The sequence below is a fragment of the Cervus canadensis genome, chromosome 14, assembly GCF_019320065.1.
Source record: "Cervus canadensis isolate Bull #8, Minnesota chromosome 14, ASM1932006v1, whole genome shotgun sequence".
Taxonomy (NCBI): domain Eukaryota; kingdom Metazoa; phylum Chordata; class Mammalia; order Artiodactyla; family Cervidae; genus Cervus; species Cervus canadensis.
Genome location: NC_057399.1, coordinates 61,135,409 through 61,153,070, shown reverse-complemented (window position 1 = coordinate 61,153,070; position 17,662 = coordinate 61,135,409). Strand labels below are relative to the sequence as shown.

At 38.9% G+C, this 17,662-nt stretch overlaps 1 protein-coding gene across 1 annotated transcript in view; it reads right to left on the bottom strand.

Moving 5' to 3' along the window:
* Nucleotides 1–3,176: 3,176 nt before the first annotated feature.
* LOC122452981 (kynurenine/alpha-aminoadipate aminotransferase, mitochondrial-like) overlaps nucleotides 3,177–17,662 on the bottom strand; it is a 28,730-nt gene continuing 14,244 nt past the window's right edge. Inside the window, exons 8-14 of the mRNA XM_043486774.1 lie at nucleotides 17,026–17,108; nucleotides 16,460–16,556; nucleotides 15,651–15,712; nucleotides 15,322–15,386; nucleotides 13,437–13,543; nucleotides 4,621–4,722; nucleotides 3,177–3,507 (exon numbers count right to left, since the gene is read on the bottom strand). Of these exons, the coding sequence (XP_043342709.1) occupies nucleotides 3,466–3,507; nucleotides 4,621–4,722; nucleotides 13,437–13,543; nucleotides 15,322–15,386; nucleotides 15,651–15,712; nucleotides 16,460–16,556; nucleotides 17,026–17,108 (558 nt within the window). The 3' untranslated portion in view covers nucleotides 3,177–3,465. The remainder of the gene's footprint in view (nucleotides 3,508–4,620; nucleotides 4,723–13,436; nucleotides 13,544–15,321; nucleotides 15,387–15,650; nucleotides 15,713–16,459; nucleotides 16,557–17,025; nucleotides 17,109–17,662) is intronic.

The window sequence follows — 17,662 nt, the reverse complement described above, 5'->3', positions numbered from 1 at the left end:
GACTTTTTTACATGGGACCAGAGGAGGGACTCATAATTGACAAGTCAATATTTAAATTTAAATCAGAAGGAAACCCTGCAGAGTGACAACTGTTCTATTTGCCTTATATATTGAGGTACTCCTAGGTTGGTTGCGTATATATTTACAATTGTTATTCCTTCTTCTTGGATTGATTTCTTGATCATACTGTACTGTCCTTCCTTGTCTCTTGTAACAGTCTCTATTTTAAAGTCTGTTTTGTCTGATGTGAATATTGCTACTCCAGTTTTCTTTTGGTTTCCATTTGCATAGGATGCATTTTCCCATCTCCTCACTTTCAGTCTGTGTGTGTCCCTAGATCTGAATATTGTATTCAGGTATAAGGTATTATGTATATATTATATTGGTATAAGGTATTGTTTTTGTATCCATTCAGCCAGCCTGTGTCTTTTGGTTGAAGCATTTAATCCATTTAGGCTTAAGGTAATTTTCAGTATATATGTTCTTGTTGCCATTTAATTAATTAATTGGGGTTTGTTCTTGTAGATCTTTTTTCTTCCCTTCTTCTTTTGTTCTCTTGTGATTTGATGACTAACTTTGGTGTTGTGTTTAGATTCCTTTATCTTTTTTGTGTGTATCTATTTTAGATTTTTGGTTTGTGGTTATCATGAGGTTTTGACACAGCATCTATATACATGATCATTTTAAGTTACCAGTCTTTTAATTTCAAAGGTATTTCCAGTATCCTATGTCTATGCTGTACTCCTCTCACGACTGCTGGTGAGAAGCATTTACTGTATGTTTGGCTTTACTGGTGAGCTTTTCCATTCATAATTTCTTTGTTTTTAGTTGTGGCCTTTTCTTTTCCACCTAGAGCAGTTCCTTTAGCATTTGTTGCAAAGCTGGTCTGAAAGTGAAAAAAAGGTGTTAGTTGCTCAGTTGTGTCTGACTCTGTGACCAGAGGGACTGTAGCCCACCCGTCTCCTCTGTTCATGGAATTCTCCAGGCAAGAATACTGAAGTGGGTAACCATTCCTTTCTCCCAGAGATCTTCCTGACCCTGGGTCTCCTGTACTGCAGGCAGATTCTTCACCGTCTGAGCCACCGAGAATTCCCTGGTGGCTCAGATGGTAAAGTTGGTCTGGTGGTGCTGAATTCTCTTAGCTTTTACTTGTCTGTAAAGCTTTTCATTTCTCTGTGGAATCTGCATGAGAGCCTTGCTGGGTATAGTATTCTCAGTTGTAAGTCCTTCCCTTTCATCACTTTAAATATATCATGTCACTCCCTTCTGACCTGCACAATTTCTGCTGAGAAACCAGCTGATAACTTTATGGGGATTCCCTTGCACACTATTTATTGCCTTTTCCCTTATTACTTTTAATATTTTTTCTTTAATTTTTGTCAATTTGAGTACTATGCCTCTCAGTGTGTTCCTCTCTGGGTTTATCCTGCCTGGGGCTCTCTGAACCTTCTGACAACTCTTAATTTTAGGTCAGCTTGAAATAACCATAGTGATTCTCACTAGGGCTCAATGCTCCAGCTCATTCAGATGCTAGGAAAATAATAGCCATGATGGAGATGTTTATATACATAAGGAAGGTGGGAATAACAGTGACGTAAGTGTCCTAATTCCTCAAAGAACCTGATAACTTTACAAGGACTAGATCATGGAATGTAGGTAAAGTTTTCTACAGCAACAGAAAACAGATACAGGGTATTTCTGATACTGTCCTAATGACATCCTATTCTTGTACATATTATGTGTACATGCACAAAAACATCTAAAAGGATGGATGATGAATGCTGAGGCTGAGACAGCCAGCAGCTTTAACTTTATTGCTTATTCATCCTGGATTGTTTGAAAAATTTTAGATCAGCATATACTTAATAATCAGATGAGGAAAATAAAGATCTTAAAGGTGAGAAAGAAAATCTTTAAAAAGTATATTCTAAGTACCTGAAAGGAGTGTGGTAGCCAGAAATCATGTAACTGATATGAATACATTTTTGAAGTTGTGTAGTATCATAAAAATACAATTTAGTGCATTTTTCTATGTCCTGGATCTCTCCTCCTCATTTAGAATTAGCAAGCAGACCTTTAGGTATGTTTAGTTTTAGAAATGTATTTTAAAGAGATTCCTGTGCCATAGCATATCATCTGTGATTCTCTTACTGAGAATTATGCCTAATGGTCAAATTCTAACAACTTTTGCATTAAATTAAATTTTATTAAATTTAACTAAAAATAGAGTTTACATGATATACCATTTTGAATTCGATTATATTCTTACAAATAATTTACTGTGAAACGTTAGTTTCAAAGAAAATTAATGGGAAATTATAAAGCGACTATCAGTTCAGTTCAGTTGCTGAGTTTTGTCCAACTTTTTGCGACCCCATGGACTGCAGCATGCAGGGCTTCCCTATCTATCACTAACTCCCAGAGATTGCTCAAACTTATGTCCATTGAGTTGGTGATGCCATCCAACCATCTCATCCTCTGTAGTCCCCTTCTTCTCCTGCCTTCAATCTTTCCCAGCATCAGGGTCTTTTCAAATGAGTCAGCTCTTCGCATCAGATGGCCAGAGTATTGGAGTTCCAGCTTCAGCATCAGTCCTTCCAATGAATATTCAGGACTGATTTCCTTGAGGATGGACTGGTTTGATCTCCTCACAGTCCAAGGGACTCTCAACAGTCTTCTCCAATACCACAGTTCAGAAGCATCAATTCTTTGGCACTCAGCTTTCTTTGTAGTCCAACTCTCACATCCATACATGACTACTGGAAAAACCATGGCTTTGACTACACAGACCTTTGTTGGCAAAGTAATGTCTTTGCTTTTTTGTATGCTGTCTAGGTTTGTCATAACTTTTCTTCCAAGGAGCAAACGTCTTTTAATTTCATGGCTGCAGTCACGATCTGCAGTGATTTTGGAGCCCAAGAAAATAAAGACTGTCACTGTTTCCACTGTTTTCCCATCTGTCTGCCATGAAATGATGGGACTGGATGCCATGATCTTAGTTTTTTGAATGTTGAGTTTTAAGTCAGTTTTTTCACTCTCCTCTTTCACTTTCATCAAGAGGCTCTTTAATTCCTCTTCACTTTCTGCCAAAAGGGTGGTGTCATCTGCTTATCTGAGGTTATTGATATGTCTCCCGGCAATCTTGATTCCAGCTTGTGCTTCATCCAGCCTGGCATTTTACTATAATAAGTATGAAAAGGCAGGAAGTGACTATAGAGTTCTTTACAATAAAACCCATGATGAGGATAACATTTTGGGGGGTTGAAAATTTATCAAAAGGATTATAAATATATTTTGGCATTCTGATGGTTTTAAAGGCACTTGAAAAGTTGTGTAGTTAAATTATTACAAATGTGACATATTGTTGAAACCCAATCTGTAAGTCTTACACAAATGATCATTTCTTCTTGCTAAAACATAGAAATTTATCTGAAATCCATGAGTGCTACAAAGAGTTTGATTTCTTCATAGAGGTTCTTCTATAAGTTGAGCTAATCTCTGAAAGGCCTAAAATAAGACAGAGAGAAGAATTAATGAAATTAACATGCTTTTTGGGCTTCCCTTGTGGCTCGACTGGTAAAGAATCCACCTGCAATGCAGGAGACCTGGGTTCCACCCCTGGGTTGGGAAGATCCCCTGGAGAAGGAAAAGGCTACCCCCTCCAGTATTCTGGTCTGGAGAATTCCATGGACTACATAGTCCATGGGGTCACAAAGAGTTGGACACGACTGAGCAACTTTCACTTTCAAGAGGCTTTAAGGAGAATTCTGCCATAACGTTAAAATTTTAAAAAAGGAGTCCCATCTTATATTGAGATCAGATAATGAAAACTCAGGGTTAACCTCAGGTTTATCTGGGTTGTATGCTATCATGTCCACTAATATATGGAAACATGTCAGAATCCCAGACATTAAAAAGAAATTTTTTTACCCTCAAGATCATCATTTTCTCCCAGAACACCAATTATTTTATTTTTTCAAATATTCTCTCATCTGCATATGCCTTATATATAGTTTCAGTTGTCCAACTCTACTCATATATAACTTATAAAAAGCATATTTAATGATATGAGAAAGCAAGTAAATCAAGAACACACTCAGAGACCCCCATCTCCCAGGATAAGTACACACTCGTCTTGCAGTCACTGGATCTCAGTGTATGGCTCTGCTGTGAGTTCCTGAGATGGTAGTAGTTAGGGACTTGCTTCTTTCTTCATATTATCTTGATTAAAGCTGGACTTTCTGATTAATCAATTAGTTAACTCTAATCATCACTATTAGTCTATTTGACCCTTGCTGATATTTTTCCTTTAGAGAAAGAGTCCGATGGCTTCATGAATTTGTACTCTGACTCATGTTAATTCCATGAAGGAGGGAAAGAGTTTCTGTTTATAACATGTTGATGATCTGTCAACACTGTTGAGTTAGATATGAAATCTGTGAACAGAATCAATAAAATTCAACTCCAAGTTGGTCTCATCACATTTCCATAGAAGTCTGGCAATTTCTTTGAGTTGTACTTCATGATTTTCCAATTATTCCCATTTTTCAGAAACCAAAGGAGACATCAAATAATGTCGTAACTCACAAAATGAACACAAAAAATAAATTGATAACTCACCACGTCCATCTGTTCTGGAGAAGCTGAAGAGAAGGATGCTCTGAAGTAGGGGCAAGGAGCTGAACTATCAATGTAGAAATCATGTCCTGGAAGCATGAATATCTGAGAGAGTTTTGGAGAATAGGTGATTAAAGGAAAAGTACAAATAGAGGTAAATCTAATCTCAGAGTGTCGGAGGACTTTCTGAGTTTAAAAGCAATGAAAGAAATTTCAAGAAAAAAAAAACAATTTACATAAAAATTCTGCATGTCATACAATAAACAAAACTAAAAGCACAGAAACAGAGAAGTATTCAGGATAAATACGACAGTCCTGCCTCTTCTCTGTATGCTGGAATAATGCACAGAGACAGAAGGAAAACACTAAATTTTAGCTTTAATGGACAAAGGACAGGTTCTACAGGCAACAGAAATTGTAATAAACATAATAACCACTTAATGTAACTTGAACAGTAAAATAAATTCTAACAATGAAATATTCTTTATGCAACATCAAGTTTGGAAGTGACCTTTAAGTTGGGACTTCAAAGATAAGTAGGTACTGACCAAACAAAATGTAAGGAAGGAGTCCTTTGGGGAGAAGATACAGAATGTAGAGGCCTGAAGATGTGAAGAAAACGGGTCACTCAAAGAGGTGGAAACAATACTTAGACTGGAGGAATAAAATGGTAAGTAATTCTGTCAAAACTCTGGGACATCTTCTCCTTTCGGTGACTTTGTGGCTGCCAGCTTGCTGCCCCAAAGCAAGTGTCCTTTGCTTCCTAGGCATGAAAACACACGGTTTCCAGCCTCTTTCTAGATGCTCATGGCCAAGTGATTGAATCCCAACCAGGGAGGGGAAGTCCTGGTGCTGCTTCTTGGCCTGGCCCGTGAACATCTCCCCATGTGACCCACCATGCCCTCTGCATGCTGTGATCATTGTGGTCCATGCATTGAAATGCTGTGCAAGGCGGTGGCAGGAGCCCAGGTCTCTGACTCAAGGAGGGAGCAGAAGAGCCTGTAGACCATGCCTCTGAAAATTGTGCTGGAGATAGAAATGAACTTGGCTTGTGTTAAGAATTTGAAATTGTTGTCTAGTAAAATGATATTCACACTTCAAGTAACTGTTGTTATTTACTTCTTATAAATCTGGGCTCTGGTCAGGTCACTGAAGTTTGATGAACTGGGAATGAAATGATTTGGGGAGGAAGATTTCAAGGTGGAAGATGAGTGTTTTGTCCTCATTAACAATGAAAACATAATTTCTCCCAATATCATGGAACAGTTTTGGGATGTGCCAGAAGCAAGTTTCTGTAGAAAAGGAGGAAGTGGTAATAATCTCCTTGAATGATGATCCAAATCTGGTCTAAGGCAGAAGTGATAAAGTTGCAGATTATTTAGAAAAGTCAAAGTACATGCCACAGGGTATATGGAATAAGTGAAGGGGACTGAAAAAAACTACTATAAAATAGGAAGTCTTTATCCTTAGATCTTAGTTCGGGGATACACAGAAATAGCCACCTATCAAATATTCCAGATGATAATAGCATTGATAAGAAAGCAAGCAAAAATGTAATAAAACTGACTTATTTTAAGTTCAGTTTCTCAGTCGTGTCTGACTCTTTGCGACCCCATGGACTTCAGCACACAGGGCTTCCCTGTCCATCTCCAGCTCCCAGAGCTTGCTCAAACTTATGTCCATTGAGTCAGTGATGCTATCCAACCATCTCATCCTCTGTTATCCTTTTTTCTCCTCCTGCCTTCAATCTTTCCCAGCATCAGGGTCTTTTCCATTCAGTCAGTTCTTCACATCAGGTGGCCAAAGTATTGGAGCTTCAGCTTCAGCATCAGTCCTTCCAAAGAATATTCAACACTGATTTCCTTGAGGATTGACTGGTTTGATCTCCTTGCAGTTCAAGGGACTCTCAAGAGTCTTCTCCAACATCACAGTTCAAAAGCATCAATTCTTCGGCGTTCGTTTTTCTTTATAGTCCAATTCTCACATCCATGTATGACTACTGGAAAAACCGTAGCATTACTAGATGGACCTTTGTTGGCAAAGTAATGTCTCTGCTTTTTAATATGCTGTTTAGGTTTGTCATAACTTTTCTTCCAAGGACCAAGCATCTTTTAATTTCATGGCTGCAATCACCATCTTCAGTGATTTTGGAGTCCCCCAAAATAAAGTCTGTCACTGTTGCCACTGTTTCCCCATCTATTTTCCATGAAGTGATAGGACCAGATGCCATGATCTTAGTTTTCTGAATGTTGAGTTTTAAGCCAACTTTTTCACTCTCCTCTTTCACTTTCATCAAGAGGCTCTTTAGTCTTCTTCACTTTCTGCCATAAGGGTGGTGTCATCTGCATATCTGAGGTTACTGATATTTCTCCAATGCAATCTTGATTCCAGCTTGTGCTTCATCCAGCTCGGCATTTTGCATGATGTACTCTGCATATAAGTTAAATGAGCAGGGTGACAATGTATAGCCTTGATGTACTCCTTTCCCAATTTGAAAACTAGTCTGTTGTTCCATGTCCAGTTCTAACTGTTGCTTCTTCACCTGCATACGGATTTCTCAGGAGACAGGTAAGGTGGTCTGGTATTCCCATTTCTTTAAGAATTTTCCACAGTTTGTTGTGATCCACGCCGTCAAAGGCTTTTGCGTAGTCAATAAAGCAGAAATATATGTTTTTCTGGAACTCTCTTGCTTTTTCAGTGATCCTGTGGATGTTGCCAATTTGATCTCTGGTTCCTCTGCCTTTTCTAAATCCAGCTTGAACATCTGGAAGTTCATGGTTCACATACTATTGAAGCCTGACTTGGAGAATTTTGAGCATTACTTTGCTAGCTGGTGAGATAAGTGCAATTGTGCAGTAGTTTGAACATTCTTTGGCATTTCCTTTCTTTGGGATTGGAGTGAAAACTGACCTTTTCCAGTCCTGTGGCTACTACTGAATTTTCCATATTTGTTGGCATACTGAGTGCAGCACTTTCACAGCATCATCTTTTAGGGTTTGAAATAGCTCAACTGGAATTCCATCACCTCCACTAGCTTTGTTTGTAGTGATACTTCCTAAGGCCCACTTGACTTCACCTTCCAGGATGTCTGGCTCTAGGTGAGTGATCACACCATCATAATTATCTGGGTCATGAAGATCTTTTTTGTATAGTTTTTCTGTGTATTCTTGCCACCTCTTCTTAATATCTTCTGCTTTTGTTAGGTCCAAAGCATTTCTGTCCTTTATTGTGCCCATCTTTGCATGAAATGTCCCTTTGTTATCTCTAATTTTCTTGAAGAGATCTCTAGTCTTTCCCATTCTGTTGTTTTCCTCTGTTTCTTGCATTGATCACCGAGGAAGGCTTTCTTATCTCTTCTTACTATTCTTTGGAACTCTGCATTCAGATGGGTGTATCTTTCCTTTTCTCCTTTGCCTTTAGCTTCTCTTCATTTCTCAACTATTTGTAAGGCCTCCTCAGACAATCATTTTGCCTTTTTGCATTTGTTTTTCTCGGGATCCTCTAGATCACTGCCTCCTGTACAGTGTAATGAACCACCATCCATAGTTTTTCAGGCATTCTGTCTATCAGATCTAATCCCTTGAATCTATTTGTCACTTCTACTGCATAATTGTAAGTGCTTTGATTTAGCTTATACCTGAATGGTCTAGTGATTTTCCCTACTTTCTTCAATTTGATACAATGAGATGGCAGAGTAGAAGGGCATGCACTCATCTTCTCCTGTGAGAGCTCCAAAATGACTTATTAAACTAAAATGCAATTCTTTAAGTCGTTTAAGTATTTATTAAGCAATTACTATATGCTGCCATTAGCATTATAAGAATTCATAAAGCATGAGTCCTGCACTCAAGGATGATGGTTAGAGAGGGTGAGTGACTTTCCCAGGAGAGTGGATTTGCTCTTGCTTCCAGACAGCCATTTTCCTGCTCTGACTGCTAGCCTGCCTTGTCTCTTATGTTCTAGCATAGGACTTTGCTAGCATCAACATGGTTTTTCTTTTGTACTTAGTACCTCAAGGCAAACATGATACTAGAAACAGATCTTAGTGTTTACAGAAGACTGAGGAGTATGTTAAAGAAATTAATGTTGAAAGGATGATTTATTTGATAAATTGGGAAGCTGCACAAAAAATTATTTAGGTTTTTCAGCTTTATCAATGCCCCTAAATGAAATCTCAATAGACTTATGGTTTAAGTACAAAATGTGCAGAAGTCCTTGCAGACTAAGTGAAAAAAGCTGGATGAAAAGCTTTCCATGTAATTTTAATCATGTAAAATAAATGTATAGCTATATCAAACAAATAAAAAGTCCTGTTAAAAAACAGCAGAAGACCCAAATAGCCTTTTTCCAGAGAAGATATGCAGATTGCCAATAGGCACACGAAAAGATGCTGAACATCATCAGTCATCAGGGAAATGCAAATCAAAGCACAGTGAAATATCATATCATACCTCTCAGAATGGCTCTCATCAAAAAGACCACAAACAAAAAATGTTGAGGATGTGGAGAAAAGGGAACTGTCATATACTATTGGTAGGAATTTCAACTGGAGTAGCCATTATGGAAACCTGTATGAGATTTCTCATAAAACTAAAATAGAACTAGACTATGATCCTGAAATTCTATTCCTGGGTATATATAAAAGCATGTAAATATTAATTTTAAAAGATACACACACCCCTATATTTATAGGATCATTATTTACAATTGCCAATATATGGAAGCAACCTAAATATCCATTTGCAGGTGATGGATAAAGAATTTGTGGTATATGCCTATAATGGAATACTATTCAGCCATACAAGGGAATTAAACCCTGCCATTTGTGACAATATGGACAGAATTGGAGAGTATTATGCTTAGTGAAATGAGTCAGAGATAGAAAAATGCCATATGTTATCACTTCTATGCAGAACCTAAAACAGAAATGAATAAGTATAACAAAAAGAAATAAGCTCATAGATACAGAAAACAAACTAGTGGTTACCGGTGGTGAGAGGGATGGGAGGAGGGGCAGGATAGGAGTAGAGGATTAAGAGGTACAAACTATTATGTATAAAATAAATAACACAAAATGATATATTTTACAGTGTAGGGAATAAAGCTAATGTTTTATATTAACTTTCTTGAGTATAATCTTTAGAAGTATTGAATCACTGTGTTGTATACCTGAAACTAATGTAATATTGTCAATGAACTATACTTTAGTAAAAAAAAAAATTTCATTTCATTAAAAAAAATTAGATATATACAAGCTCTTCAAGAAAATGTACCATAAATGGTCAAAAAACATGGGTGGTAAAATTATGAACTATTTAAAAAAATTCAGAAGTAACACAGAACACGGTGGAGTAAAAGGACTTGAGTTTACTTTCTCTCATGAAAACACAAAAATCACAACTAACTGCTGAACAACCATCAACAAAATGAGCTGGAACCCACGAAAAAAGATATTTCCGTATTCAAAGTCAAAGAAGAAACCATAACAAGATTCCGGGGGCGGGGGGGTGGTGCATTTGTGAGATAATCAAATCTTGAACCTGCCAGGTGGGTGACCCACAAGCTGGAAAATAATTACAGCTCAAAGGTTCTCCCACAGGAGTGAGAGTTCTGAGACCCCCACCAAATTCTCCTTAGCATCAGTGGGAGGAGCTCCACTAGAGCATTTGTCTGTGAAGGCCAGACGGGCTTGATTGCAGGAGTTCTGCAGGTTTGAAGGAAACAGAAACTCCACCCTTGAATGGCACAGAGAAGGCTTCATGTGCACTGGCACCCAGGGGTAAACACAGTGACTTCACAGGAGCCCGGGCCACGCCTCTCTGTATGTCTCGGTGGGTCTACGGGGGGTGGTGAGTGGGGGCAGCTGTGGCTTAACGTGGGGGCAGAGACACTGGCGGCAGTGGTGCTGGGGAGTGCTCACTGGCGTGATCTGTCCTGGAGGCTGTCACCTTGACATCAAGGCCTGGCCCCACCCCACAGTGGCTGCAGTGCTGGGACACCTCAGGTCAGAGAACCGATAGGATGGACACACAGCCCCACCCGCCAGCAGACAGACTGCCCAAAGTCTTCCTGAGCTCACAACTACCTCTAAACACACCCCTTTACATGGCCCTGTCTGCTAGTGGGCAGGAAACATGCCCTCCCACCAGGAAGCCTGGATAAGTATCTTACACCTGCCTCATCTGCCAGAGGGCTAACGCCACAAGCAAAGGAGCACACAGCCCTGCAACCTGCTGAATGAAAACTGCAAACACAGAAAGTCAGGCAAAACGAGGTGGGGGAGGAGTATGTTCCAGATGAAGGAGCAAGATGAAATCTCAGGACAACTAAGTGAGGTGGGGGTAGGCAATCTGCCCCCCTAAAATTCAGAGGAATGATACTGAAGATGATGCTAGATCTCAGAAAAAGAATAGAGGTACAGAACAAGAAGATACAAAAAATGTCTAACAAAGATCTAGAAGACATAAAGAAGTGAGTTGAACAATACAATAACTGAAAAGAAAAATACACTAGAAGGATCAATAGCAGAATAAATGAGGCAGAAGAATGAATAAGTGAGCTGGAAGAGAGGATAGTGAAAATCACTGTCACAGAACAGATTAAAGGAAAAAAAAATGAAGACATGAGGACAGTTTGACACCTCTGGGACAACTTTAACTGCACCAGCATTAGCGTTATAGGGGTCCCAGAAGGAGAAGGAAGAGAGCAAGGGTCTGAGAAAGTATTTGAAGAGAAAATAGCAGAAAATTTTCCTAATGTGGGAAAGAAAACATTCACCCAAGTCCAGAAAGTGCAGAGTCCCCTACAGGATAAAGCCAAGGAGGAACACACTGAGATTATTAATTAAATTGAAGTCAAAGAAATAAAAGGAATCCGAATTGGAAAGGAAAAAGTAAAACTATAATTGCTTGCAGATGACATGATACTATATATAAAAATCCTAATGATGCTACTAGAAAACTACTAGAGCTCATCAATGAATTTGGTAAACATGTAGGGTACAAAATTAATGCATAGAAATCTGTTAACTTGTATACCCTAACAATGAAAGATCAGAAAGAGAAATTAAGGAATAATCACATTTACCATCTCATCAAAAAGAATAAAATACATAGGAATATACCTAAGTACTGGAAGAGGGCATGGCAAATCACTCCAGTATTCTTGCTGAGAGAATTCCCATGGACAGGCGGCGCCTGCCGGGCTGCCATCCATGGGGTCGCACAGAGTCAGATATGACTGGGCGACTAAGCACAGCATAGCACATACCTAACCAAGGCCTCAAAAGACCTGTATTCCAAAAGTATGAGATGCTAATGAAAAAAATAAAAGATGACACAAACAGATGACCTAATTATGACCTAATTAAACTTAAAAGCTTATTCAGCAAAGGAAATCATTAACGAAAGGTCAGTCAATGGAATGAAGGAAAATATTTTCAAACAATGTGACTGACAGGGGATTAATCTCCAAAATATATAAACAACACATGAACTCAGTATCAGAAAGATCAAACAACCCAATAAAAAAATGGACTAAAGATCTAAATAGACATTTCTGCAAAGAATACATACAAATGGCCAAAAAGTACATGTAGAGATGCTTAACCACACTCTATAAATATGTTCACTATGGAGAACAGTATTGAGATTCCTTAAAAAACTGAAAATAGAGTTACTGTATGATTCAGTAGTCTCACTTCAGAGAAAATGTCTGGAGAAAACCAAAATTCAAAAAGTTATATGCGCCTCTCTGTTCACTGAAGCACTATAGACAGTAGTCAAGATGTGGAAGCAACCTAAATATCCACCAACAGAGGAATGGATAAAGAAGTTGTGGTGCTATTACTCAGCCCTAAAAATGAATATAATAATGCCATTTGCAGCGTGGATACACCTGGAGATTATCACACTAAGTGAAATCACACAGAGAAAAACAAATATGTGATTAAACTGTATGTGGAATCCAAAAAATATGATACATATGAACTTATTTACAAAACGGAAACAGACTCAGAGATTTAGAAAAGTTTACCAAAGGGGAAATGTTGGGGGTGTGTGCGGAAAGGATAAATCAGGAGTTTGGAATTAACGTATGCACACTACCATATGTAAAATAATCAATAAGGACATACTTGTATAGCACAGGGAATTGACTCAGTATCCTATAATAGCCTATATGGGAAAAGAATCTGAAAAGCATAAATACATGCATACGCATAACTGAATCAATCTTCTGTATACCTGAAACTAACACAGCACTGTAAATCAACTATACCTCAATATAAAATAAAAATTAAAGAGTGACATTATGCTTTAATGAAGTACAGTGCCACCCTGAGTATGCTTTACTTTCATAAGGAAAAGACCCTTCTATTTTAAATACTAATGGCTAGCACTTATCAAGCGTTTACTATGTGCCAGGCATTAGTCTAGGAATTTTCTCCATGTTGACTCCTTTCATCATAGCAATCCTAAGGGGGAGAGATTCCTATTATCTCCTTTTTTCAGATGAGACTCAAGGAGGACACCTCACTCAACACCACATATCATGAAGGGCTGGAGCTGGAGTTCACACCCAAGGACTGTGGCCCCCAACACTGTGCTCTTAGCCGCCTAAGCTGACCAGTAGCTGAGCTGAATGACTGTGTTTCCCCAGTTAGGAGACTGACTCTGTAACCCACGTTCATTGTGACCTTAGTAATGAGATAACACATCTGACAGGCAGGTGTTATGCTCTGTGCTGGTTGGCAATGATAAACATCTCACAGTTTTTATTAAGAAATTACAGAAAAAGTTTAGGTTTTCCTCCTGTCTTACCTTGTCCTTAACAGCTTTTTCTTCAATCAGTTTTCTTACATCATGAATGCCCTTAATTTTCACCCACAGAAACATTCCAGCAGTAGGAACATGCCATTCTGCCAAACCTACAAAGAAAAGAAGAGAAGAAATATTTTCTGAGTCCAGTTTTCATGATGTCCGTTATATCACTTAAATGACAAATGACAGTAACTGTAAACTAGCGTTTCTAAAAAAGTTCCTTCAGTGACAGAATTTTTAAAAATATATTTTTATGAGTCCTGAAAATGGATGTGCTGAGTTTTATTTCAAAAAGTGAGGGGAAGTTTTGAAAGGGAGAAAGGGGACTCAGTTACATTTAGGATTTTAGTGGGTTTTAGGGCCATGCAGGAACTCCTGTGTCATGCCCATCTGTCTTCTTTAGAGCTGTCCCTAAGACACACACGTCTCTTTCAAATTGTAGGAGAGGATTCCTCAACTCCTTCTAGAATCTTACTAGTGTTTCAGTAAATCTTATTATTTATTTAGTTGTTCAGAAGTGTAATGAATTTTTTATCAGAATGTAATTAGTTATAAAAATAATACTTAAAATTAAGGAATTTTGGGTGCATTTGTAGGCCTTTGTGTTTCATTAAATATAAGGATAGAGAAACCAAGAAGGAAGAAAATTATTTTGATTTTAATTATTGCCATTTTAAAAAAAGAACTTGCTGTTGATTAAAACCTTTTTTCAACTTTACAGTGTGATAAAATAGTACTCTTATAAAAAAATACTAATTGTATTTTTACCAGGACTTCATAGGGAAGAAGGTATGATGGAAATAAGGAATTGATACCTTGTATTAGGGCTTCCTAGTGGCTCTGTCCTGAAGAGTCCACCAGCAATGCAGGAGACCTGGGTTTGATCCCTGGGTTGGAAAGATCCCTGAAGAAGGGAATGTGTACCCACTCTGGTATTCTTGCCTGGAGAATCCCATGGACAGAGGAGCCTGGTGGGCTACAGTCCATGGGGCCTCACAGAATTGGACTGATCCACTTTTACTTCACTGTGTATTTACTGTTATTTTTGCCAAAGTCATTTTTAGTGGTGTTTAATTAAAGCCATGAAATTCATTTTACTTTCTTCCTTAATAGAAAATTAAACCATCCTGAAATCAAATTAGCAATAGAAAAGATTAGATAGTAGATAAATGAGGTTAATGATTAAAAGGCAAATCATCTGTAATGAAAAACCTGCCAAGAATTGTAGTATTTGTTTTTATAGAGTCAGTAAAGGGTTATGTTATTGATTTCACAATTCATCCCCTCTCTGGAGCAACATTTTGAAAACCCTTTTAGTTCAGAGATTATTTGGCTCTCAGTAGGTTATTGCTGGTTGATTGTTAGATTAATTGGTCTTTTCTTCTTTAAACCACATATTCTGTGCAGCCATCAGGTATAGTAGAAATGCTATAATTGTGGCAGTTACTTCTGACATTATTTATAGGGTACCATTTTCGTTTTTAAAAAGCACTTATTTCTGACTGCGTTGGATCTTTGTTGCTGCGTGTGGGCTTTCTCTGGTTGCTGTGAGCAGGGGCTGTTCTAGCTGCAGTGCACAGGCTTCTCACTGTGGGGGCGTCTCATGCTGCAGAGCATGCGCTTAGAGCGCCAGCCAGTGGTGCCTGGGCTTAGTTACCTGGTGCATGTGGGATCTTCCTAGACCAGGGATTCAACAGGTGTCCCCTGCATTGCAAGGCATATTCTTAACCATTGCACACCAGGGAAGCCCTAGAGTAACATTTTCTTGACCAGAATAGGCCTGGACCCTGTTTCCTTCCCCAGGGTTATTAACAATACTCTCTGGTATCACTCACTCATACGAGGACTACTGCTCATCCCAGGACAGGATGTATGTTCCGCTCACCACTTAACCACTTGTCTGCTGCTGCCAGTAATGCATCCCTCTGCTTCCGGTAGAAATCAATAACCCTAGAGGAAGAAAACAATGAAAAAGATGTGTTTGCTACACTGCTTGCAGAAACCAAAAGGCTCTGGAGTCCAGCCTATAAGAACCTATTTTGTATCTTGATGAAAATGCTGAAACTTGATGAGGGAATAGAGCATATTTGTTTGACCTGTCAGGCAGTAAACTTTGTATCATTGTGATTTTTCCATTATTTTGGAATAATTCAAAACAGAAAATTAATCAAGTGAAGTCCACTTCTATATAAACTAGAATCTAGAATACAGTACCTATTGACGTGAGCCAGAAAGCCCTCTTCTCCCCACTGATGTAGAAGTTGTGATACCAGGAGCTGAAAGGCATGAGACAGTAACAAGGTTCATCCTCTAAAATATACTTTTTGTCATATGTAACAGCTAATCATTCTTGATTATGTACAGACCACACTAAGAAGATGCAATAAGCGGCACCAAGCTTTATGGGGCCAGTGACTGATAACAGTGTTGCTTAATAACAATGACAACAATAACATTGAAAATAACAAATATTTATGTGGTCGTTGGTATATCCAAGAAACTGCTGTACCATATATTTCAGCTAAGTTGGTCTTTGCAATACCCTTATTAGACAGGCCGTTATTTCTCTCTACTTATATAGAGACTGAGGCATTAGGTGAAGTTAAATTTCCTATGATCATTGCTGGTCACAAATCCTGGACTCAAGTCAGAACGTCCAGTCCCAGGTCCATCCAATAACTGCCGCCCTGCATGGCCTCTCGAAATAATGGTGTATTACTTCACCAAACCTCTTCCATCCTGATGAGTTTTTATGGGGTTCCTGGGCTAGATGCCAGGGCACAAGATGAATAAGATCTCTGACTCTAGGAGCTTGCTCTACACCTTGAGACAGCTCAGGTATATTTAAATCTCTTTTGCCTTTTGGAGCAAACATCTGTGGTGTCTGGTCTTCTAATTCAGCCCATAGGGAAATAGAGAAGCAGTCAGTGGCTTCGCTCCCTGACACCTTCACATTGTCTTATTTGCCCACATCGATTTTATGATCTGATTTTAAACATTCCTATTTCCTAAACTGTCCTTACCTGAGTAAAAGTGCTGGTGTGCAATGTTGACACTTGTATGTGTAAAACAATTCTCTCAATCAAGGGCTTTGGACCAGTTATAAACCCTACTCTCAACCTGCACAAAGACAGAAGAGGCATATTACCAATCCTGCTACATCAGGTAACATCATGTTACTGATTTCATGGGGAAGGAGGTTGTAACCTGGGGACAAAGGAATCTAGACAGTTAACACCTTCTAGTAACACTACTTCTTATTTAAAATACACATTTAAATTTAATTGTACACTTAAAATAGAATGCATATCTGACCATATATTTCTAAATGTGTTTTTTCATACATGCAACCAAAAAACCTGACCAGTCCCCGCGCCCCCCCCCCCCGCCCCCCACCTATAACTTAATTTGACTGCTAGGGATGGATTAGGAGAAAAGTCTGTTACTAATAGTAACAATGAAACTGATGTGTCAAGGTGAGTGTATACAAGCATCTTAAGTGAGAACTGTCTGCACTAACCATGCTGAGGGGCAGCCCCGCAGCCCCGTCACCTTTATCTGCAGCCTGAAGGCAGAGCCAGGGCCTTACCCCGAGGACAGGACTTTGGAGAAAGAGTCAGCTCGGATGACACGCCCATCCACGTCCATGGAGAGAAATGTCGGTGCCCAGGGCTTGAAATGGAAGATAAATACAGTATTTATATCTGTTAGTCTGTATTCCTACTTTGTGCAGAGTGGGGAAATTTCACATAGGACCTTCTTGTCCCAAGGCTTGAGATCCAGGATGAACAGTTTTCCAGGAAGGATTCTAGGAAAACTAGATTGGAAAAGACCACAACAAAGAGGGTCATCAGTATGCAGGGCTGTTTAGAGAGAGAATGCTGACCCTTAGAACAACTAGAAACACAAAAAAGTATAAATGAAGATGAGCCATGTAGTCAGCGTGCAATGGTGAACCTTCCACATTTATTTCAAAATAAATGCCCACAGGGAAGGGGGCCATGGTTGTGTTTAGGATGGGTGGCAGGCAGACATGATAGTCAGGCAAATAGACAAAAAGCCAAGAGTTGCGTTTCTTTTCAGTAGATTCGTTGTGGGGACTGAATCCATGTGTCTGTTCTCTGCAGCCCTGAGAGCAATTCTAGTATTAGATTTTGAGGAACCAGGCATTGGAGTCTGTACCATTACTGTTGTCTCCTAGGGAACAATGCTCGCGGACAGTGATG